We start from the raw sequence: 25291 nt of genomic DNA, 5'->3' as shown, positions 1-25291 counted from the left end.
CTGGCCCTGTCCCTACACCACACACAAAAATGATCTCCAAGTGTCAATGTAGAGCTAAAACATACTGCTAGAAGAAAACAGTGGAAAAGCTTCGTGACACTAGGCTTGGCAATAATTTCTCAGGACACCAAAAGCACAGGGGAAAAAAAAAGAAAAAACAAAATGATAAGTTGGGTTTCATCAAGATTCAAAATCTTTGTGCATCAAAGACCATTATCAAGAGAGTAAAAGGCTACCAAAGAATGGGAGAAGATATTTGCAAATCATATGTCTGAGAAGGGTTTAACATCTAGAGGATTAAATATCTACAGAAAAATATATATGTAAAGAACTCCAAAAACTCAACCAAAAATGGGTAGCCCAATTCAAAAATGGGTAAAGAACTTAAAATAAACATTTCTCCAAAGAAGAATGGCCAATAAGCACCTTTGAAAATGGAAAGATGTGCACCACCCCTCATCGTTAAGAGAAATGCAAATCAAAACCACAGTAAGATGTCATCTAACACCTACCAGGATGGCTACTACCAAAACACCACAAAAACAACAAAGTGTTAATGAGGATATGAAGAAACTGGAATCCTGACTAGTGGCCCCCGGGAATGTACGGGAAACAGTATGGCAGCTCCCCAGAAAATTAAACACAGAATCACCACATGACCCAGCAAGGCCACACTGTGGTTCTGCACCCTATAGAACTAAAGGCAGGGACTCAACGGGTACATGTACACCTGTGTTCACAGCAGCCGCACTCACTACTGCTGACCAGTGAGAGAAACCCAAGTGTCCAATAGCAAAAGGACAGATCAACAAGGCGTGGGGCCCACACACAGGATGGGCAATGGCCTCAATGGGCAAACGCTGACCCTGTTAAATCGTAGATAAACCCTGAAGACATACGCCGAGTGTCGTAAGCCTGACACAAAAGGACAATCATGTCTATTTCATGTCTATGAAGTTACACTATTGCAGAAAGAATGAGAGTGCGGGCTCGTGGAAAGCGTGGGGTGAGTCCTGGAGGAGGACTGCAGTGCTGATGGTCGTACAGCTCCGAGAACTTTCTTTACGCCATGGGACTATTCACTTAAAGGGGTTAAAATGAGACGGTGAGGAAGCATCCTCCTGGCCTGAAGGTCTGCACACAGCTGAGCTGGCTGTGACCTGGGATCCACCTCCATCTAAAACCTGCCTTGCGCTCATGGATCTGCACACACAAAAACATTCCAATTCCATTTTGAATCTTTTCACTCACATCTCGATTTGCAAAGTGATCCCGTGGTGTGGCTGTTAGATATTGCTGGTCCCGGAAGCCACAGAAGGGAATGACTGCTCGTCTCTGGAAGTCACAGTCAACAGTGGCAGAAAGGAGATGAGGCCACGAGGCTTGGCCGGACCATCCAGTGTGTTCTGGGCAGGAACACCAGCACACACAGGCATGCAGCACTTCCCCAAGTACTTAGGGTTGAAATACATACACTTTCTTCTCCTTTGGTTTAGGGCCACCAGGAGGGATTAGGAAGGGATTAATTTAAACTTGCAAAAGGGAAGACTAAAAATTTTTTTCTCATTCTATAAAACATCTGCCTATCATCTTCCTACAGTCAAGTGATTGCCCCTTCGCGCTTAGATTACTTACCAAGAGGTTGACTCACAAGCTTGAAGTAATAGAATTCTTTCTTAATAGATAATATGGAAAATGTGTCCTAAAAACCTGGAAGCTGAACATTCTGTCCACTGTGCTTCAGAATAACTAATTTCACGTAAGCAATGTGTCAAACATATCACCAATGATCCCAGGACCTGGAATACGTTAATCAACTGTGACATAATTTCAGAAAAAACCACACTTGCAAAAAGACAATTGTTACAATATAATTCTGTTGGTAGACAAGAAGCATAATTTGATGAACCAAATTTCCTCCTGTGAAAATATGGACTCTTACATGATTCACCAGGGAATTCAAACATTTTTAAAACATTTCTGCTACCACTATTTAAATGTTATCATCCACATGAAGTAAGTCAAAACTGGAAGGGAAAAAGATAAAAGGACACAAAGTGAACAGACCATAACTTTATTGGAGATTTACTTGGCTACAATTATTACAAAAGAAAACAAAAAACAAACAAACAAAAAAAGGTAATTGTGATCCATAAGGTGCAGACTGCAAATTTCTGCAGCATGATTACTATGAAAGAATTACATCATGTTCCTTAAAAAACAGCTGCAGCATGTGATGTGAAGATTCTATTGTCAATGAAATGATGTATTAGTATTACTTGATTTTAGTCATTTTCCTTTACTCTATTTACAGCAGAAAAGGCAGAGATCTTCCTCCTGTTCATCTTTGCATTTTTGCTATATAACCTGCTGCTGCAGTGAATTTTGAGGGCATCTACAAAATTTAAACTGTCTGTGGTTGACGTTCAAATATGGATAGAAAAAAAACAAGCAATGATGAAAACATATTTACAAGTTAGTTCTGAAAGCTCATTTTCACCGTTAGTGGACAATACAATGGTCTCAATGCAAATTCCCTAGATATTGCTACTGGCACCTCCAACAACTTTTAAAGTCATTTTACTACTCTTGGTCTTAAACATATCTTTAAAACTTCTCATGTACAATATAAAATAAGAAAATTTATTTGGAAATAATTAAATTTCAGAAAAGCAATCAGTGGCTGGAAAAATATACCTATTTAGATGTGATTAAAAAAACCACACGGGTGGTACACACGGCATGAGCTCCTCCTCCACGGACAACTGTAAACCAGCTACAGACTCAAACGTGACTCGACACAGGTAAATAAAGACGCCAGTCTCTGCTGGCCTTCGTTTCTGCGGGAAAGGATTAGATGCCCTAACCGAGCAGGATACAGAGTTTTACATTAACAGGGCCTTAAGAGTGTGGTGGGGTGGGCCCGGGTCTTGAATACTCTCTATATTCTGCGGCCACCACCCACTGCCAGGAAACGACTGGAAGAGCCGACTGCGGGTGAGCAACTGCAGCTGGGAACTGGACACGCAGAGCCAGAGCCGTCTCAAGACTCTTGCTCCGCAGGCAGGGCATCGAATCTTTCTGAGGGCAGGCTATTATTATTAAGAAAGTAAAAATAGAAGTATTTTAAGGGATAATTACAGGAGTGTTAGAGGTCATTCTAAACTTAATCATTTCACACATGTAAAAGAAATGTAACAAACATTTTTAAAACATAATTAAGAGTTCAGTTAACAAATCTTTGCAATACTTTCACAAATGGTAAAAAATGCCACAGACGAAAATGACCTATTTAAGTTGTGCAAGTATATGACACATTGCAGGCATTATAATCATCTTTTTCAAATTCAGCAAATCAAAACAGCAGCCAAGGCCAAACCACATTTTTCCTCTCAGTTAAGCATATTCTCCTTGAAATGAGGTAAAGCATGTACCAAGTGCAACGCTCATCTGTGCATGAACAGAACAGAGGGGGAAAGCTCTTCAAAACGCAGCATAGTCAGGACTGCAGAAAGCATATCATGAAAGAAAGGAGACATTTACAGTGAAGGTCCATACCAACCGACCTGCACACCATCAGGGTTCCTGCAGTGGCTCTGCCGAGCGGCACCTCAGCGGTCCATTATCATGTGCCGGGGACAGCCCCACTCACCAGCCCGTTTCCACGGCATGTTCTGCCCCCATGGCCATTGCAGGGGCAAAAGATGCACACACAGTTTTAAAGTGGGGCAACAGAGTGACTTTTTTCTTAATTGACAGATGCAAAACATGTCAACAAACTAAACTGGGGAAAACTTGACAGCATGAAAACTCAGCAGCACAAAAGCGTTCATAACCATTTAATGTGTCTAAATAATATTGTTCATTTATTTTTTACTTAGTCACCAGGGGATCATAGAATGCTTCAAACTGTTAATATCAGCTCTTTTTTTCCAAAGAAAAAAAAGAGGGGCAGTAATAGTAGTAGCTCATGTTTGCTGTTGATAAAACATTTTGAATAGTAGCAAGAAATTCGTGCCCCTGAGAATGTATGGCCTAATCATATGCGAGTCTGAACTTTTTTTAGTATGATCATAAAATATTTTTCTTAAGGTTACAAAATACATTGAGGCATTTTCAATGAATCATGACTGAAACAATCTGATTTGAAAGCCAAGAAGCCAGAGAACGCCCTAACACTGGGATAAATGCATCAGATTCAATGCAAAGCCCAAAGCTCCTGGCATCAGGTAGTTTATAAATTATCAAGAGAGCCATGATATGACCACAAATCATCCCACAAGTAAAATTCATATCCAGCCTCACCTGTTACCTATACACTTTCATAGTTATATAATTCAGGAATCGCTTGGTTTTACCTAATATTATCGCACCTAATATATTTTTTTTAAATCAAATAGACATCCAAGGTTTGTACATCAGAATTATTTTTAAAATCAGTCACCTAGATTAATTTGCTCAAAAACTCTAAGAATTTAGATCTCAAATTAAGACAACAAATACACTGGAGAAGCTCAACATCCCCTTCACTTGGGGCTGAGTATGAAGCAGAGCTGAAAGCTGCTGTGTGTGTGGGCAGAGGTCCTTCTCTGCGAGTGGATGGTGCAGAAAAATATCCAAATGTAATTGAAACGTAAATGCAGCATTACATGAAGCATCGACTTCAAAACGATGTGCTGGAAAATACGAGACACCTCTGCTCAGCTTTCTTGAACTTCAAGCATAATTAATGGGGCAAATTGCAGCAAACTTCTACTGGTATTTTGGTGGGAGCACAAGACTGACCCACAGCTTTAAAAAAGGTAAATTAAGAGGTATTATAGTTACAGTGCAAAAAAAAAATAAAATTTCAAGCATAATACATAAACATAGCACCAAACAGGGGGAAAATGCATGCAAAAGAAAAGAAGAACTGAGGTATTGAAGTGAAGAGTGCCTACAAGTCTAATCAAAGAAACTCTGGCAAATGCCTAAATTTTTTTCCCAAGATGGAAATAATGAGCTAGTTTACCTAAATCAATGACCTAAACCACAGATGTATCAAAGTCACGGCAGACCATCGCCAACGTTCCATTCCCGTGGCACTGCCAGCACAGCTCTGGGGAGAGCGCGTGCCACGCTGGAAAGCACAGCAGGAGACGCAGGAGAGAGGACTATAGCAAGGTGCTCTGTCTGCTTCTGCAACAAACCACCAGCCAGTTATAAAGTCTGCAGCATAGTTCAGGTGTGATATGTCTAAGGGTTATTTCATTAGAGCGACAGCCTACAGGGCAAAATCACTCGCCACAAACATTCCCATCACTGGAACTACCTAGCGGGAGGTTTTTAGTAAAACTGGGTATTTAGCCAAAGATCATTTTGATTATGATGTTAAAAAAATTCATATTCTGGTTTTTAAAATGTCTTTGGAATACATGTGACAGGAATTCTAGTGTAATCCTGTAGTAACAACTATACTAGTGAGCTGTAACTGACTCCATCTCAACATCTAATGTATAATAAAACAAAGGGAATGTAAATGGTTTGTTCAGAAATTAAAGAATATTCATGAAAGTTTTAATTTTAAGGCAAGAACCTTTTTTATGCAGGACCACATGGCATCGAAAACTCAAATTTGATTCACCAACATGCCAGCCAATGCTGATCCACAATCCACTCCTTACCATCAAGTGCAACAGCGCCTGGAACTTCACCTTACACAACACAAATGGAAAGAAAAGCCTACACCTGCTCGCTCCTCCTCTCGCCGACTGCATCGCTCCACTCGGGGCAAGGACTCCCGCAGGAGTGGCACTACCACATGCACCGAAGGATGTTCAGGACGCTATGGAATTCTAGGGGCTGTTTGAGGATTAAGCTCCTTGGCCTTCTAACTCTAGGCAAAGCCGACAAACGCAAAAAACAAACAAACAAACAAAAAAAAAAAACAACAAAAAAAAACAAACAGACAAAAAACCGTCAATAATTATTTGAACACTTGCTAAATGTCGTTAAAGCACTCTTGTGATTTAAACAAAGCAGAAGTGAGGAAAGAAGACAAGATTGTGTTTGCGCAAAAAACTAAAACTACAATTAGTTTCAAAAATTTTATACATATGTTAAATGTTTTATTCTGTTATCTATCTTGTTATCAAACTTTAAATTCTGCCTTCCATTCATTCTGCTCAATACCAACTTAAATCATTCTTTTCGATTTAAATATTTTCCCCTTAATTCTGTTATTTTAATTTATTTTGTTGTTGTTGTTGTCTTTAAGTTTAAAAAGGGGCTTCAGCTGTTGGGAACCTGAGGTTGATTTGCTTTGAGGCTTCGGAGGGCTCTTCTTGCTGCTGCAGATTTGGCAATCCTGTAACTTCGGCCAACACCTTTGAATTTCCCCTTTCCTACTACTTCCACAGTGACTCTGACCTTCCCATCGTAAGTTCTCTCAGCCGGGCTGTAAAAAACCCAAACAGCCTGAGTTAGAAGTCAGAAGTATTTATTATCATTGTCAGTCAGCATTCCGTATGCACTGTCAGGCCGATGTCCTGGGTACGAGCTGACACCGAACAAAGGAAACGTGCATTAGGGCTAAACAGGGGCACACCGCCGACAGAGCAGCTGCCGTTTCTGCCTTAATTTAGCTTTGCTTTATAAAAACAAAAAAGAAAAAAAGAGCTGTTTAGTCAGATGAAAATTGGATAATAGCATGCCACGGCATCAGTATTTTTCAAAATCACTGTTTAATGATATTTTAAGAACTTCTCCCTTTGCTCTTAAGGCAGTTAATTATTTTCCACACATATTGTTTTGCTCACCTAAATTTGGCAGTTTCTGGTTCCATTTCAAGCAGTTCTCGCACAGGGGAACGGGGCACATTTGCAGAAAACTTTTCTATAATCAAAATCAAAGAATTATGTGTGTAATATCCTTGAGACATTTTTAAATTTTATTTTTATTTCAACAAAGAATCCATAATACCTATTAGTGGTCGCATCATAGGATAGTACACCTGCCACACCATCTCCAGCGACATTCCACTATCCATATAGATGGCACCAGCAAGTGACTCAAAAATATCCCCCATGGCCTTTGGAACTTCAATATCCTCCTCTTTTTCTTCATCCTCCTCTGATCTCCTAAGCTATAACAGAAAGTGACGTAAGCCAAAGGTCGCAGAGAGGCAGTGCACAGACGCGTTTTCTTTCCTTAGCTAGTACTTCTAACAACGTTAACAATACCAACCATTTATGGATCGCCTGCAACACTGTGATAGATTTTTCCACAAACATCATTTTTAATCTTAAATAAAAAGTAAAAAAAGGAGAAAATTCCCTGCCCCATTTAGCATCTACACCCAGCAAAGGAGAAAAAAATTACTTCTAAATTAAAACAAAAACAAGTTTAGCACAAAACTAGAGGTCAATAAGTGTATAAAAAAACCCTTTTTCAAATTCACTCATAATCAAAGAATTGCACACTGAAACAGTCCTCCCCCCAGGAAGGTTGGCGAGGATGAAACAGGACGCTAACGAGGACAGGCTGGGCAGGGTGTGCTCTGCTCTGGGAACAAGAGAACAGGACTTTTATGGCAGATTTTTTTTTTTCCTGGAAGATTTTCCCCTCCAGGCTCTCTTTTCATTAAACTACTTAATAAATGTTCATTATAACAGAGTACTTGACAGTATATTCAAATTAACAGGCTAAAATTTTACGTATGTATCAAAAGCCTTTTTAAAAGTTCGGATTCTATGATGCAATTCTGCCTCAAGAATTTTTCTTAAAACACCCATGTTTACTAGAAGTCCTAATTAAAAACTATTAACTATTCAACCATAAAGAACCCTAAATTAGCCATATTTGACTCCACTACTGAAAACCATAATGCCAATCAATACATGGAAAGTCAGCTACAATATATTAAGTGAAAAGAACACTATACATTATTCCATTTTATGTGTTATGCATGTTTATTTTTATACACATTAGCAATAATACATCTCAAAATGTTAATATTAGTTATTTCTGGGGCAGCATAATTAGGCAACTTGAATTAATTAATTAATTTTCTTTGTGTTTACTTATATTTTCTAATTTTTCTAAAATAAATGCACAATATCTGTGAAAGAGAAATAAACAGAGGACACTTAGTCACACAAACTTCTCTATGATGCTGAAAACTAGAAAAACAAGATGCTTACTGTTCATATGTCATTGTTTTGAAATAGAAAGGAATTTTTGAACTTAGTAAGTTAAATTCTCTCCTTTTATAGCTGAGGAAACAGAGAGAGAGAGAAAGAGAAACTTCTTTAAGATCAAATATTAAGCTAGAAAAGCCAGACCGTGACATTCCCAATAAGCATCTGTAACTTCTATACACATTTCTATAAACCAAGGGAAGTCAAAGAACAAACCCTAACACAACAGTGTGCCCCAATGGCATCAAAAAGAGAACAGAAATCTAATTTAGTGAATTCTTCCACTTTTGAAGTACAATATTCCTAAAGAGTGAGAGGAGCAGGGACACTGGGACCTGGATGAGACAGTTCCTGCCCGGCTGGGCTGCGCCTCCTCTGCATCAGAGCTGGCCCTGCAGGAAGGCCCACAGAAGCCTGCCCACCGCCCTCCCTGCAGGGCGCAGCTGTACAGGCAGCACTTGACGCTCACCCTGTGGCAAGGCTTTAAAAACCTACGTTCACTTTTTTCTCACAAAAAGCAAAAAAAATTCACTACAGCCCAACAGTAGTTTGGAGCAATTAGAAAAGAGAGGAGGTACAAATTAAAACAAGAACAATTAAGACAGCTACAAAGTCCAGAATAAACTCCTATACAATAAGAAAACAAAAGGGATCAGAATGAGAGGAGTAAGGAATGGGAGCGCTCTCCCAGGGCCCTGGGTAGAGGGATGAACCCTGGAGGGTGGGAGGTGGCTGGCAAGGCCTCCGCAGCACCCTCTCCCACAAGGGCTCTGGAGAGCTCACTGTGGGCAAACATCAGAATTCCTTCTATCACCAGAGGACCTCTGGCTGAACCTACCGGAGATGCTTCCCAAATCCCAATGGTTAAAAATTTAGAAGTTTGGTTTTCAGATGAGATTTTCCCATTTCAAGTAAAACTGAATGTATTTGCGATGCTTACCTCAGATATTAGCAAATATTTCAGATGCATTTTAAAAAGAAAAAAGGCATCATAAACCACCCTGAGCTTTCCCTAAGGTCAAGCCTGCTCTGGGGCAGGGGGATGTGCCCTTCTTTAGTGTGCATAAACATGGGAGTCTGATGAGGGGTGGCTGCCAATCCGCAGCGCCTCCTCTCCACTTCAACACTGTACAGCCCAGAGTGTGGGCAGTCAAGTCCAAAAGCCCACCTGACCACAGCAAGTCACTTCTCAGTTCTCCCTGAGAACACGTAGCCTGTGGACAGCGCAGCCCTGGCCTTCAGGTGTCCCTCTGGACAGCAATTAAGTCAGAGCTCAAATTACCAAGACTGCTAGTGGGATGGCTTTCTTCAACACTGAATTCAACATATTTTAAATGGCACTGACCTCAGAGTCCATCCCTTGCATCTCGTTCTTCTCAAGCTGAAACTGCACAAAGTCGTCAATGACATGGAAGAGCTCGGGAGAAACAGCTTTAAAGTACTTGTGGTAGTCATACTTCACAGCCAGTGACGCAAAGATGGTGTTGTTGACCAGAGCAGAGCGCAGGTCGGTCAGGACCCCTGGGGAGTGCTGCCGTGGGTCTTCGTAAAGGTGCTTGGTTATGAGGTAGTCCAAAATTGCATCTCCCAGGAATTCTAAGCGCTGGTAACAATCTGCGCGAGGATCCAAGGTGGAACCATCAGCTTGTGCAGCAACATCTACTCTCCTTCCGAATACGTAACTGATGTGAGGTGTGATCCCCAGACCCGTTTTAAAGACGTCTATTTGTATATCTTCCTCAATGAGAAAATTACTTATATCATATCATACTAAAGCCTCTGAAAATTAAATTTTAACAACAATTTAAAGCAAATTTATTATATATATATAAATTGGGGTCATAAAATCTTCAAGTGGCCAAAAAAACTAATTTGCTATTTGCCAGGTGATATATCTAACAGGTGCTCTTCTTTGCACCTGCTGGCCAGGCAGGAGCTGGGCACCCTCTAGAGTCTCCACACACACTGCCGCTTCAACGACACCAGATCCGACACACACCTGCCACCCCTCATGCTGTGCTACCACGCTGCGCAGTGTCTCACCCACACTGCAGAAAGTGTGGCTCAGTGACACCACTCTTCACCACTCCTGACAGAAGGAGACCCTCTTCTCAACTGAAACTAGAATGCTGAATCTGACACAAACCAAGAGACTGAGGAAGGAGCTGTGTGCGTGAGCAAAGCACTTGAGCAAGGATGGACGGCTGCCAAAACGTGAAGTTTTCAGTGCCAGCCTACGTCCCGACCTGCTAGCGGTGACTAAAGGAATTCACTCAGCTGAGGGAATGCAGGCAGAGAGACATGAAGTGACCGGTCCCAAAATAGCCATGGAGTCAAGAGCCAAGGGCTGAGTGGGACAGGCTGGCACCCAGGCCTTGTGCCCAGCAGAGTGAGCACAGAGCAAGCACCACTTCTCCCCCCACTGAGAAAACCATTGATCTACATCAGTCCTCAAGTCCAGAATCAGAGAATGTTTCATACTGTGGTTTTCTATTTTGCATCTCATCTTAATCTACATAGTGTAATCATACAAGCTACAAACTTTATGCTTTGATATTTTGGATTCAAGCATTTATTATTTTCATACAGAAAACAAAATATAAATTTTGTTTCCCAGGCTGAAGCTGAGTTTTGTTTTAATAACTTGTGCTGCTTTCTACTCTCATGGATTAGGAGCCTCTTTGATAGAGGAGGAGGAAAGAGACAATGCAGAGTAGAAAGGTGACGGCAGAATGAGGGCAAGCGCAATGGAACCTTCCTGTGAAAAAGTTTCCTTTAATCTTTTCATCTTCAGATTTTTTAAAAGACCCTAAGACCTTGAGAGAGGGATGTTTTTGTCTACTAAGAACAATAAAAAAGATTTGGAAACACATGCAGAATATATTAATAAATCAAGAATCAAAAGCAGCACTGAGTGGGCATCAGAAAGATACTTGGATAAGATGGGAAAGAACAGCAAAATAGTAAGGCTCAGATTTCCCTAACACTGCAACATCTAGGAGAGCACCCAGAGTGTCACACTCCCAGCTGTCAAAGCTACAAAGCAGTTCTTACTCCCCACAAGACGATGAAAATAAAGGATTCTTTCTGTTCTCGTCTGCTTCCTCTCTGACCAAGCACATTAAGCCCAGGACTGTGCAAGCACAAGCTGTTTTTATAAGGCCCAAACAATGGGACGCACACAGAGGCTCCTCTGCAGGGACAGGGCGCAGGTGGGCTCCTTACCAGTGATAGTGTTGTAGTGGTAGGAGGCATGCGTGAAGGCCTGCAGAAGGTAAGCTTTATTCTTGAATCTGTAGTTGATTTTCTTCTCAAAATTTTCGAACCCTGATATCAGGTGATTCAGGGTTTTGTCTGCATCTGGATGGTCAAACATACACCTTGGGGGGATCTTCAGACAGCCGTACTCCAAGTCCCTCCACACCGAGGGCCGAGGGCTGGCCGCAGCGCAGCTCCCTGAAAGGTTCTTTTGTTGGCTGCTGAAATTCTCCCGGGCAGGGCACAGGCCCTTTTCCCGAGCAGTCCTCTTAATCACCGGGAGCACCTTCAGGCCGAGCGAGCAGAGGAACAGCTGAGCAGCCCGCTCGCCGCAGCTGGTCAGGTAGCAGCCCAGCAGGGCTTCCACGCAGTCAGCTATGCTCTTGTCGGCAATGCACTGCTCCGTGTGCAGGTCGTAGGAAATGGACTGCTTTCCTGTGTCGACGCCACAGTTTTCTTCTGACGGATTCCAGAACCCCACCACAAAGTCATCCTCCTCAACAGCTTTGCTAGGATCCAGATAGCACATGGCATCCCAAGAGCTGTAATCAAAGTCCTCAAAGTCTGATGAAAATGGTATGCTACCTAACGAGGACTTTTTGGGCATTTTCCACTCATATGCAGAATCAGTGGTTGAGAAAGGAGAAAGAGAAATCTTCTTTACAAAAGCTCCTGAGCCCATCAGCATGTTATCTATGAACTTGATATGCTCCTGATCATACTCCAGGAAATCGTCTTCATACTCTGCTTCCTCCTTCGGAGCCCTCCACATCAGGTCCTCCTCCTCCTCCTCCTCCTCCTCCTCCTCCTCCTCCTCTTCCTCCTCCTCCTCTGAGTCGTCGTCCAGTTTGCCATTAGCCAACATGCAGTCTTTTGTCTGAAACAGGGAATGGGGAGAAGGAGGGGAGTCATAGCTGCTGTTTTTAAAAGGGTTTGAAACTCAATAAAAGCAAGGGTTATGGATAATTTCAAATGACAACCACAAATGCTAAAAGGCAACTTTAAAATCATGACCATTTGTTTTCAATTAACATAAAATAAGTTATTTAATCATATAAACAAAGTAAAACATGTTCTTTGAATGTTCATTTTCTAAGTTTTAAAATGACCTTTATCCAGTATAAAGCTTTAAGTTTAGACTCCTGAACATGGATATAAAGTTAAAATTAATGTCCACACTGCAAAACTTCAACTCTGGCAGGCCACACAAGGCAGGCACTCATCTGCTGATCACAGAGATATCCCACTTGGCTGACAAAGTTTTAAATCATGGTGAACTAATTTCCAAATTAATAAAATGAAATTCCAATGTAGAAAAGCGTTACCATTTCAATTAAGTAAATATGTACTACAAAAACAAATGAAATTATTTTTAAAACCTTATAACACTAAAAACATATGCTAGGGTTTTATAATAAAGTTTTTCTCCTGACTTCCACTTCAAATCAAAGCACATTAGCTAGAATGTAGAACCAAACTGCTTTGCTTTGTAACAAATAAAAACGAATGCTGAAATAAGCTATGAATTTGAGAAATTATGTGTTTCCTCTCACTCTGAGCTGCAGTAATCAGAGTAACAGATTATAGCATAACTGACAAAAACAGAAAATTTAGACTAACATGAAACACAACAATCCAATTGCTGTCAAAAAATCTTTGCTAATTCCAATTTTTTTGGCACAAGCTTATTTGTGAATGACAACCTTAATAATAGGCTAGGCTTTTGTAATGATGTAACTTTTTCACAATGCTAGAAAGATGCCAAATTTCTGTTAAGCGTGAAAACAAAACAAAATAACAACAACAAGTCCACCACTTTCCTTTGGGGAGAAAGGCAGGAAGGCATGATTCAATTTTGATTGTAACAACTTTTCAGAGTACTCTGACAAACATTTGCAAACTGCTAAGCAGTTTTTAAATAGTGCAAAGATTTTCTTTTAAACCAGGTTTGAAAGAGAAACACTTGATTTTGCTGAAAAGAAATAACAGTAAGGCAAGCCGTATATCTAGAACTATATATCCTTCAGTTTTTAAATTAAAAAAAAAAAAAAAATTTGAAGAGTAAGAAAGGGCACCAAAGAAAACTACAGTGGTAGACCTCAAGGAACTAAACCGCTCTATTTTCCAAGGTAATATGAGCTGTTCTTGACTATTGTTTGGTTCTTCAGACAAAATAGGCCAAAATGCAATTTAAAAAATCAGACTGGATAATTTTTTAAAAATTAAAAAAGTCCTTTTGTTTCTTTAATAAGGCATCACAATCAGCTGAAATCAGCAGAACACAAGGACACAAAGGACCAGTTTTTATCACCAACAGTGTGATCCTGGGCAAAGTCCTTTCATGCTTCTGGTATTCAGATTCTTTATCTGAATAATGTGGGGATCGACCTCACAGAAAGTTCTCCAAAAGCACTTCACACCTTGTAAGGGAAACATCAGCGTGAACCCTTTTCTCTGAAAGTTCACGTCACCTCTCTACCTGAGTCACCACCACTCTCTCTTCTTGGAGGCACCTGTGTGCAAAGGTGTCAGCTGACCCCATCTGCCGCAGAGCAGGAGTAAAGGGGGGGGGGGGGTGCGGTGGCGAGGCACAAGACCTCAACATGATGCAGGGCCAGTTCCAGTCACACAAACCAAGATGGAGGGCCAGGCTTACGATGCGCTCCAAGAACCAAAGTGCCACACCATCAGAAACCCAAGGAGAACGAGGACCTCCATCTTAAAACAATAAAAACAAAGCTGACATGCCTGTCACCTTTATGCTACAATTTTTAAGAGTCAAATATATTATGAAACAGGGTTTATTTATAAAGACGACAGCTGTTATTGGAAGGTTTTTCATAGCAATGCAACATATTTTCTAAAACTCAATCTATACATTTTCTATTGGTTTTACATATTTCTAAATTAATAACAAACATGATTTTTCTGAAGTAACCTGCATTAAAATATTCTCTTAATGCTTTTCCAAATAAGAATCATTTCTGTAATAAGTCAAACACTACATGAGTTAAAGTAGGCTCAATAAACAGGTATAAACTGAATAGTCGCAGAGCAGACTACCTGTAAATACTAAAGACATACCTACAACACATGTCCTAGGAAAGGCGTACAGAAATGCTATGCAGAAAATAGAACCTGGAAAACTGTGTGCTCGCCATCAGCCTGAAGGAAAAATGAAGTAACATGAGCCAATTTACCTTTGGTGCAGATAACCTGGGACACGAAGCTGCCTGAAGATGTGTGTGGCTGGAGAGGCCCCAGCGCTCTCCCACTGTCCACTGGGCAGCTGCGTCACAGCGCATAGGCCCCAGCCGCCCTCTGGTGGCCTTCAAGACAAGACAAGGGCAGGCAGCCGTGCTACATGGAGTCTCCTGGAGCATGACTTCAGGATCTCCAGGACAGCACAACCTTTATGTGTGATGATTTCTCCCCCACCCCAGTTCACAAGAACAGAAACAGTCCTGAGAAAATCCTAAGGTGCAAAAGCTAGATCCTACTGAAATCAATCACTCTACACACAGCCTGAAGATCATGGGTCACTGAAAGTCATTTCCTGGAATATAGCTAAGGATTTAGAATAAACTGTAATACATAATAGTAAAGTGAAACTTAACGGGCTGTGATTTTTTTTAAGTCAAAATATAACAAAATCTCCTGCCTTTGGTAAAGGAAGATAAAAATGGAAATTATCCTCCACAGAAAAGATGGTCTACTTAAAAAGAATTAATTTAATATATTAAATATCTGTTGTAAACATACCATGATCAGAAAACAAACAAAAAACAACAAAATTCACCAGCTACCAAAAATAAAATACTTCCAATTACTAAAAACTTACCATTTCATCCTTTTCCCATTTATCTGTGTTACTTTTGTCTTGATTTACCACATAACCAGGAGGAAGCCAATTCACAGGGGGATCAAATATAGACACCACCATGCGGCTGGGCAGTCCCTTCTTTTTGCCAAGGCGATAGAGATTACAGTTGCTGACCTTCAGCAGAAAAAATCATAAGACACTTACCATTAAGATCACTGGGGGAAACTACACAAGGCTTATTAATATATTCTCAGCTAAATGTTCTTTATGTTACTATAACGGGTTACCAATTTTAAGGGCTGCATAGATTTTTCTATGATAGAAAAAGAGTTTTAAATTCCCAAGTATTCTATAACTTTTAGTATAGTTAGTTAAATATTTCTTTTTTTTTTTTATTGGTTGTTCAAAACATTACAAAGCTCATGATGTGTCATCTTTCATACATTTGACTCAATTGGGTTATGAACTCCCATTTTTACTCCAAATACAAGTTAAATATTTCTTAATAAAAAAATACACTGTAATCTATATTATATATAACTAATATATATGTAAATATATGTATATAAATGTGGATTCCTTATTAATGAGCCAAAGTTCAAAGTCTTCAAAACAACCTGTTAATATAAAATACAAATTACTAATTATAACTATCAATGTAAGAAAGAATGCATGTCCAAAGGTGCTGTGCAGTACTCACAGCCTTCCCTCCTAGAGCCTACGTACAAATGTGATTTCAACTGTGATGCTCCTTTGTTTGGATGGCCTGCATGACATTTCATTCCATGGTCTGAACATGGAGCAAAGGCGGTGCAAGGCACTCTCTCTGCACATCCTGCTGCACTTCCCTGCCCACCCTGGTCCAGGCGCCCTTCCCAGAGCCTCTGGCCTCTCCCTAACCTCTCACACCACTTCATTCATCTAGTTCTCACTGGAGACTCAGGTTCAGAACTGTCCACCCCATTTCCATTTTCTAAAAATATCACTGCAGCACTTCCTGAGCCCTTGTGCATGTCACCCTGCTACTATTTAGCCAAGTACCCAATCCTGAAAGGCACTTGGCCAGGCAGCCCTGTGGCAACTGGTCAGAGGGACAAAGCAGTCCCTGCAAGGTGACCGTGGGTGGGGGAGGAGACCTGCCTAGGACAGCTGCTGTGTGCCAAGCGCTCTCCTCACCGCCTGAGCCAGAACTGACTCCAATAAAATGTGAGTTGCCCTTTCCACACTCGACTATAAAGCCGCGCATAAAGCGAAGGGGATTCCCAGGAAGGGAAAGAACAAGTGGGTGGCCACATGGAGAAGGGAGAAGGAACTAAAGAAGAACTCGGGGATGAGTTGAAATTCGGGACAGGCAGGAGGCAAAGGGGGAGAAGTGCCGGGAGGAGCAGCAGGGCCAGCCAAGGCACAGGGCTGGGTGGTGAGCACGTGAGGTCCCTGTGGAGTAGCAGGCCACAGCCCAGTGAGGCCCGCCCTCGGGAGTCCTCTGAGCTGGCCCTCATTCTGGCTCAGGGAGCGACAGTTATTTCTGTAAGAAATTAGGAGCCAAGGGCTCAGAGCAGACGCAGGGATGGAGTCCTCCCTCCTCCCTTGAAGCGCTCATCCTTAGACTCCCAGATCTTCTTCAGAAATCTCATCTGTGTCAGAGCTTCAACTCCCACCCCACAGAGGCCTCTGCAGAACCACAGCTGAGTCCCAAATCCCAATGATCGGAGCATTTCCCCTTCATGTCCTACCAGGTCTCGAGGCACAACCCTCCCCACCTCCTACCTCTCTGACCTCCACATGGCTGCTCTCCTCAGCCTCCCGGCTGGCAGAGCTCCCGTCAGGGCATGACCACCCTGTCTCAGCTCATCAGAAGGCAGCAGAGGACAGGAGGCCGTGGTGTGGCCTCCAGCCTCAGACACTCTCCCGACGGTGCTGGGCCAGCAGGGTGACCGGCACCATCCGCCCACACTCCTCAGCACCTGCCTCCTGGAGCCCTGCTGAGGCAACTCCGGGTGGAGCCTTTGGAGAAGCGCTCAGCACAGTGCCTGCCGTGAGAGCACCAGAAACAGCTGAGTGTGACAGCCACAGGCAGGGTCTCCAGACTCTGCCCTCACTTGCAGCGTGAGTCAACCTCTCCTGCCTCCTGTTTATCTATCTATAGAAATGGAAGTACACATCTCTCCAAATTATACTCAGGATTAAATTAGGCTTAGGTATGTTTGTGCGTGTGTGGTGTGTGGTGTGTGTGTGTGTGTGTGTGTGTGTGAGAGAGAGAGAGAGAGAGAGAGAGAGAGAGAGATGCACACACAAAGTGGCCTCAGCAGTGCCTGGTGGTGGCTGAGGTGCCATTTCTTCCCTCCCCAGCCTCAGCTGCTCCCTCTCCCAGAACTCCAGCCTGCCCGCCCTGCTGCTCGGCCTGCTCTGGCTCTGCTGTTTAAGCCACGCTGCGTCCCAGAGACCACTCACGTTAAGAACTATCAGTTCACTATCGTCCTGGTCCCTCGCTTCACCCCCGACTAAGGCCCTCAGCTGGCGCGCCCTGCGCCTCCTCCACACCTCCCTCAGCTCTCCCACTCTTGGGCTGTGCCGGCTGCACCTGCCGAGCGCTGGCTCCACTGCCGTCACTGGTGCTGGTCACACGTGTGCACACGCCTCTTCTTCCAACTCACGAGTGGCCTTCCTTTGAGAGCCGAGGGTCACCAGCTCACTTTCTTTGTCACCACTTAACAGTCTGCGCGAGCCGCCCTGCACCCACTCTCGTCTGAAGCACACACACTTCCCCGGGGTCACGGAGCCTCACAGCAACTCTGATGTGACTCCTTACACCAAACAGGGACTGACTGGCTCTGGGACGCCTGTGACTCTGTCCCCCACACAGCTCCCCGAAGCCTGTGTCCTACTCAAGTGTACACCCCCGTTTGCCCACACACGCCCTCCCACCCAAAGGCTTCCCACGCCTGGGGTGAAGTGCCAGCCCGGGGTTCTGTGATCCCTCTGTCTCCCTTGGGATCTAGGACTTAGACTTGCACCAACAGGTTTACCTGAACTGAATTTCTATGAATAAATAAAGCATACAAACATCAGTTGACCCCTGAACCCGAGTGTCGACAGCATGGAGCACTCGTGTCACCTGGCGAGAACCCACAGGCTTCACCTGGCCCTTGTGGAACGAAGGAGCGCAGCGCTTGGCGGACTGTCCGGAGGTCACACCACCCTGCAAACTACCAGCAGGCCCCTGAAGAGCCCGCCGCTCAACCCAGAGAACCACAGCTTACCTTTTTGCTTCTCATGTACGAAAGGCGGCCCTCGTGAGCATCAGGGTAAGTGCAAAACAGATACGTGGTGATGGCGTGCTTTAGAAAGGAGTCGCCAAGCATTTCAAGCCGCTCCAGGTTAAACCCATCACTGGCATTTGACAAAGTTAGAGCCTGAAGAATGAGTCCAGGATTGGGGCCAAGAGTCCTCGAGGAGTACCCAACAGAAGGGCTCTGCTCAGCACCCCTCCTGTCCATAAGCGCTCGAACGGTGTCTGTCGTACCGGGCATCGCGGCCATCACGGGATTTCCTTCTGAGGTAGATTTGTTAGCATTTCCATCAAGGTATTTATTACTCAGTAGAGTACATTCATCGCTGGGCTTGGGCTGGTTCTCATAATTGTATAAATTCTGAATGGGATATGAGGTAGTTGGTTGTACAGGTATTTCCTGCTTGTAGTAATTCAGCTGATTTCCTTGGCAAAAGTCTCTGTTAGCTAAGTCGTAACTGCCATTGGCAAGGTTTTTATTGTAAGAAAGACCATTAACTGCTGTCAGATCTGTTGAAACCTCAATCTGAAGCTTACTCGGCGACTCGCTGAGTAATGCTCTACAGTTCACAGACATTTGGTCGTGGTTTTCTAAGGAGGTTCTATTAGCACCTGGATGTGCAGCATTTTCAGGGACTACAATTGTGCTGTGCTTACAGTAATTATCATTTTCAGCCGTAGAGGAGTTAGAAATTGAGATGAAAGATTTGCTGTCAATAGATTTTTTCCACCCGAAGTCTAAATTAGGGTATCTGCAAAGACATTTTCATAACTTCTTCAGATCCCTCAAAAGGGCTAGCTAAGAACACAGCAATTTCAATTTAAAAAACTAATAGTAAAGAACAAAATAAAGACACTCCTCTACTTTTAGAGAGAAACAAGTTTCCAAGCTAGAAATCAACATCACTTGACACTCCACACAAAGTCAGTTATAAAGTGGGATTGGTTTCACTCGGCTGCCATCTGCCCTGCCCTCCGCCCTGCCCGAGCGCAGTGCAATGACTGAGGCACATGGCACAGCCTAAAGGTGGCCATTAGGACTTGGAACCCAGGTTCTCTGGTTAACTAGGTGAGCGGCTTACACAACTCTGTGGCTCAGTTTCTGTAACTGGAAATGCAGCTCAGGATTCCTGCCTCACAGGATGGCCCTTGGATTAAATGAGCTAATATAGGCTGCCTCATTTAAACATGTATTTAACGCTGTAGCAGGTACTCAATCTACAGAGCTGCGATTGTCAATGTTATATTTTTTAAAGATATATTTTTAGGGCTGGGGTTGTGGCTCAGCAGTAGAGCGCTCTCCTAGCACATGTGAGGCCCTGGGTTTGATCCTCAGCACAACCTAAGAATAAATAAATAAAGGTATTATGTCCAACTATAGCTAAAAAAATCAATATTTTAAAAATATATCTATTTTTAGTTGTAGATGGGCACAATACCTTTTTTTAAAAAATTATTTATTTATTTTTAGGTGGTGCTGAGGATCAGACCCAGTGCCTCACACGTGATAGGCAAGTGTTCTACCACTGAGCTTCAACTTCAGCCCCATTAATGTTGTATTTTTAAAGTTATTTCAATCCCTAGAATTGGACTATTGGATAACCAAAATTAATTTCAGTGGTTAAACCAAAAATTTCCTTAGGGTGCAGAGACTTTACTAATGGGGGAAAAAAATAATGAACACAAAGAATACTGAGGTAGACCTTTTTTTTTGTGGATTGAACCCAGGGCCTTGTACATGTGAGGCAAGCACTCTACCAAGGGAGCTATATCCCCAGCCCAGGGTAACTGCTTTTTAATATACAGGGTTTTCTTCCAAAGAGGAAGCTGTCCTAAAGACCTGTTTTCACTCACTTCCATGTCAGCACTGAGGGACGAGTAAGCACCTCTGCTTCTGGGCTCCCCTCCCTCTGTAACTTGGTAAGAACAGAGGGCTTAATAACCTAATGTGCCAATTTTCACTTGCAAGTCCAACAAGACATTTTTTAAATGTGTTAGACATCCATGTTTTGCCTTTACTTTTTAAAGAAATATTTTATATAAAATTAAATTTAAATTAATTCCATTCTCACAAATAGGACTTCATGACCCATTTTTTCCTGGCCAACAGTACAGGCATACCTAAAATCCGCAGGAAGTGATCGGACTCCCACGCCAGCATCACTGGCTGTCTGGGCTCTTAGCTCCTCTGCAGTCAAAAGGCAGTGAAGGCGATAAAGTATACTGGGGAGACAGACTGCTTTTCTCCACAGCGATGCTGGAATTGGATGTATAGCACAGAGTTCTGGAACCAGTATCTTTGGAATAAGGAAAAAAGGTGAATAGATAAATAAAAAGCACACACGTGCGCCTGGCACATACACAAAATGTTTTTAAAGTAAATTAAAAGACAAATTTCACTAATGGATGAAGATGAAAATTACAAATGCTAATAAGATCTAATTTCACATATATTTTTTAAATAATTCTTTAAGCCTAAATGGAATTTGACCTAAGATTCATGAGCATGACTGTGTGATACAGCATGGACTAATGACAAAAGCAGAATGCTCAATCCTTACTGAAGAAGATATTCAAGTAAAATTCAATATATAATACTGATTAGAACAAAACAAAATCTAAGGTAGAGTGACTTGCCCCCAATTTGCAAATCACTCAGTGAACCTGATGATGTAAAACTGAAACTTATCTTCAAACACAGTGACGACACCAGCAACAACCAGTACCTGTTTATTCTGCAGACTCTCCCACTTGGCTTTTCTCTTCTCAGCACTGCTGAGAGGAAGAGCTTTCCCCTTCTGATTCAAATGTCGAGGTGTCAGAAGATTAAGTCTATAAAAATTTCAAAACAATTTTGTCAAACAAAAGTAAGTATGCTTTCACAGTGGTTTTCCAACTTCAGCGAACTCACTTAACCACAGACTCCTGAATCATACTCCCAGGTATGCCTGGGTGCAGAGGGGTCCTGATTTCAGAGTCTATGGTTTAGGCCAGGGGTACAGGGAACCTCCACATGTGAACCCGACCTCCAAAATGAAACCCTCCAGTGCAATCTGACGTCACTTATGGAGCTCTCACCTGGAAGATGTGTGGTCCACATCCAGCAGTGGCTGGTTGAGATTGGTCAGGTCAAGGTTATACTTCGTTTTATAATATTCTGCAAAAGTTTCATACTCAGGGGAAGGAAATTTACTGAGTGGGGTAAGATCAGTATACACATCAGCTACGTAAAATCGATGAGGCTGATCAAAATTGCGGTATCTGAAAAGAAAAACAATTACTTTTCTGTTTAAATCAACTTTTGTCAAGACACAACTGTTTTAATTAGAAACACAAATTATGATTAAGAATTCAAAAGGTTAAAAAGAAACGAAAACATCAATTCCAAAGGATGTATTTCAACTGAACAGGAAACAATATATTTTTTTAGATGTTGATGGATCTTTATTTTATTCATTTATTTATATGTGGTGCTGAGAATCGAACCCTGTGCCTCACCCATGCTAGGCAAGCACTCTACCACTGAGCCACAACCCCAGGCCCTAAAAAGTCTATTTTTATCAATTAAAAACTGACTCTCTGCTCTCTCCTATTTTGTTATTTTTGTTCTTAATATCTACACTTTGATAATACATGAATGATATATGGTATCTTTGAGAATCTATTTCATCAATATAATCAAAAGAGAAAGCTTACAAAAACTTACAACTAAGTGAATATTGGTTTCTTGTTTGTTTGTGGTACTGGGGAATGAGCCCTCATTTTTACTTTTCATTTTGAGACAAGGTCCCACTAAGTTGCTGAGGCTGGCCTAGAACTTGCAATCCTCCTGCATCAGCCTCCTGAGTTACTGGGATTATAGGGTGTGTACTCACATGCTCAGGTTAATGAATACTTTGAATATCACTAATGCTAACTGTGAGATATCTGCCACATAAAATGAGTTACTATTTCACCCATGACAGTGATAGACTGGTGATAACTGTCATTTAAAACATGGCTTTCAAGGCACACAACCCCTCCCCCCAAAAAAATCAAACAAAGATTAAATTATACAAGTACTCTGATTTTTTGAAAAGTTCCTACATTTAATTTTATTGTCCCAAAAGTTCATCCTTAAATTTTCACAAAATAAGAAAAAAATATTCTGACTTCTTATCTTCACTGAGCTTACATAACATTTATATAACATATAAATTTTAAGAAGCAAAACTATTATATGTGATCAAATTATATAAGACTTTAGGGAATTAAAAGGATAGAGGCTTTAGGAAGAAAGACAATCAACATTATTTAGATGTTCTGACCCTCATAAGTAAAATCTCTTTACTAACAATGCTTAGGTTTCTGTAAAGCAAGTAGCCCAGAGAAAACAGCCCCTTCTACCGTGAAGGGTCATGCAGCCCCACTGCCGAGTTCACGAAGCACCACACTGCTTTCCCTCCCGCTTACGCACCTACCTTGGAATGATAACTGCATCTTGATAATCTTCTAATTTAAAAACAAAGGGAGTTTCTTTTGAATATTTTGTGCTGGGAATGCCTATGCGCGCTTCAGATTTCTCAATATCTTCCATGAATTTAAAATCAATGTCCAAAGTGCTGGAGTCATTAACTTAGGAAAGAAAATAGACTCTTTAGCTTATTAAAATATAACACAGATAAGATTCTTTCTGACTTGAGCTGTGTACTAACATGTACCTAATGTAGAATCATCAAAGTGAGAGACTGCTATAGTATATCTGATTAACTAATTATCAGCAAAACTTTCTTTCTGTGGCTACACTTCAAGCCTGGGCCCTTCTTACCAACGTTAAGAGGTAGAACACAGTATGCTGAATCAGCGTCTGTAGGTTTAAATTCTAGTGCAGGTTTTTCAAGCCGAAGAATATGTGAAAATATATACTGGTGAAGCCTTGTAATCAACTCGAGCATCTGCAGAGACAACGTGAATCCAGACTTCTTCAACTCAATGGATATGGTGACCTCTCCAGAGCGTGTGTACACAGGAAAGTGTGGAATCTTAGCAAAAAGAAAACAAAAGCACCCTTCAAAGTCAATAAGTCTTTACCCCAATATAGTTAACTTGAGAAGAAAATGATGCCTTCTATCAGCAGGAGAGATACCCCAGTCTTGAGAGATACCCCACTCTTTAAATGTTAAATATGCTGAGTTAACGAAGACACTTACTACTAATTTTCCTTTCCCTATTTCTTTTTTAAAAAAGCAAAATCTAAGATATTTTCAACCCGACAGTCATGATAGAAGGTCTACCTGAGGTATGGGTTTGGCTGTCAGTATCCCAAAGCATCGTGTGGTGTCTTCGGGGGGATAGAGCTTCCGCCTTCTGAAGTTAAGTTCATCAGGTAACGGAGTAGTTAAGACCATTCCTATCACATACAGGTAACAGGGCTGCTCGGGTTTGGGATAACTATCCCTTAAACACTCTGGAATCTAGAGTTGGAAACAAAAATTGAGTATCATGCACAAGTATAAATAGCCTCTATTCTAGGTGTTGGCAAGAAAATTCTTCCTAGCATACTAGGGTTGGGACGCAGTTCAGTGGTAGTGAGCTTTATGTGTGAGGCCATGGGTTCCATCCCAGTACCACAACAGGGAGCAAAAGAGGGAGGGAAGGAGAAAGGGAGAAAGGAAGGAGGAATCAAGAATCACTGCAATATCACCACTAATGTACTACATTAAATCAATTGTATTTTTTAAAAGAATCTTCAGTCATATTTTGATATACTGCATAATTCCTTAAACTTTTTTCTATGCATAAACATATATAGACATATACACACTCCTATTTTTCAATACGAATAAAGTCACACAACAGACTGTGAGCATGCGTGTGTGTCTGTGTGTAAAATAATCTGATTTATCCCCAGTTAAGACATGAGAGTATTTTTCAATGAATCCCCACAAGCATTTTGATGGCGATCTCATCATGAGAATGAGCCATGATTAAATCATCTCAATTGTTCCTAAGATTTCACTGTCAGTACAGCCTGCAGACTAGGGTCCCGCAGTTTCTGAGATAATGACAAATCACTGCATCTATAGTTAAAAGGTACAGAAATGCTGGACAAGGGACAGCAGAAGTCTGTTCAACAGTGCACAAGGCAGTACTGCGCTCTCAGAACACTCATCATCTGTGGGATCCGCCCTATGAACTAGTCCAACAGGAAGACTCAGCATGAAGGAAAGGAGCTTTCACAACAGTGGCTAAAGCTCATGAGTTCTACAAAGCCAATGTGGCTGTGGATCTTGAAAACGCTTAGTTGGGTATACATTTGTTAAAAGTGAAACTACATAAAACCTGTAAAAGCAAAAGAACCATACATTTAGATTAAGATAAAAGTATACAGCAAAATTTTGCTTTTGTTTGAAGTTCCTATGACATAAAAATATGAGTATTTTAAAAATAAATACTTTAGCAAGTATGGCTATACCCAGAAGTCAGACTCGGAGGTTTTAGTGTGTGAATCTGCCAAATGTCACAGACCAGGCGACAGTCCACAGAAACCACCTGTTCTGACCCCAGAGGCCCACACCTGACCTCCTGGCGGAGACCATGCTCCCACCCTGTGCACTTTTCGCCTGTCCACTGCCTCACACACACCTCTTGTCTCAGTGCCAGCGGCAAGCAGGGCAAGACTCACACCATAAGGGAGAACCCAATGGTGTCTCTGACTAAAATAAACTCATTCTAATGAGTCCAAGAATCCTTTTGAGGAAAAAA

General features: G+C 41.8%; 1 protein-coding gene across 5 annotated transcripts in view; it reads right to left on the bottom strand.

The window, feature by feature from the left end:
• Positions 1 to 2058: 2058 nt before the first annotated feature.
• Positions 2059 to 25291, bottom strand: part of Dicer1 (dicer 1, ribonuclease III) — a 71307-nt gene continuing 48074 nt past the window's right edge. For 4 of the 5 annotated variants that reach the window (XM_058577858.1, XM_058577857.1, XM_046440538.2 and 1 more), the window contains 14 exons: positions 23821 to 24000; positions 23355 to 23568; positions 23008 to 23161; positions 21626 to 21808; positions 21274 to 21379; positions 20669 to 20844; positions 18519 to 19299; positions 15277 to 15432; positions 14636 to 14764; positions 11403 to 12312; positions 9523 to 9791; positions 6961 to 7123; positions 6798 to 6873; positions 2059 to 6436 (listed from right to left, as the gene is read on the bottom strand). In XM_058577858.1, the coding sequence (XP_058433841.1) occupies positions 6271 to 6436; positions 6798 to 6873; positions 6961 to 7123; positions 9523 to 9791; positions 11403 to 12312; positions 14636 to 14764; positions 15277 to 15432; positions 18519 to 19299; positions 20669 to 20844; positions 21274 to 21379; positions 21626 to 21808; positions 23008 to 23161; positions 23355 to 23568; positions 23821 to 24000 (3663 nt within the window). In that variant the 3' untranslated portion in view covers positions 2059 to 6270. Of the gene's footprint in view, positions 6437 to 6797; positions 6874 to 6960; positions 7124 to 9522; positions 9792 to 11402; positions 12313 to 14519; positions 14601 to 14635; positions 14765 to 15276; positions 15433 to 18518; positions 19300 to 20668; positions 20845 to 21273; positions 21380 to 21625; positions 21809 to 23007; positions 23162 to 23354; positions 23569 to 23820; positions 24001 to 25291 lie in introns of those variants that run through there. The other variant, XM_046440544.2, reaches the window with a different exon arrangement.

This window comes from Marmota monax, unplaced genomic scaffold (assembly GCF_021218885.2).
Source record: "Marmota monax isolate L192 unplaced genomic scaffold, Marmota_monax_Labrador192_F-V1.1 WCK01_AAM20220418_F8-fsc00017, whole genome shotgun sequence".
Taxonomy (NCBI): domain Eukaryota; kingdom Metazoa; phylum Chordata; class Mammalia; order Rodentia; family Sciuridae; genus Marmota; species Marmota monax.
Note: the sequence above shows the minus strand (reverse complement) of the source record. Positions and strands in the feature narration are given on the sequence as shown.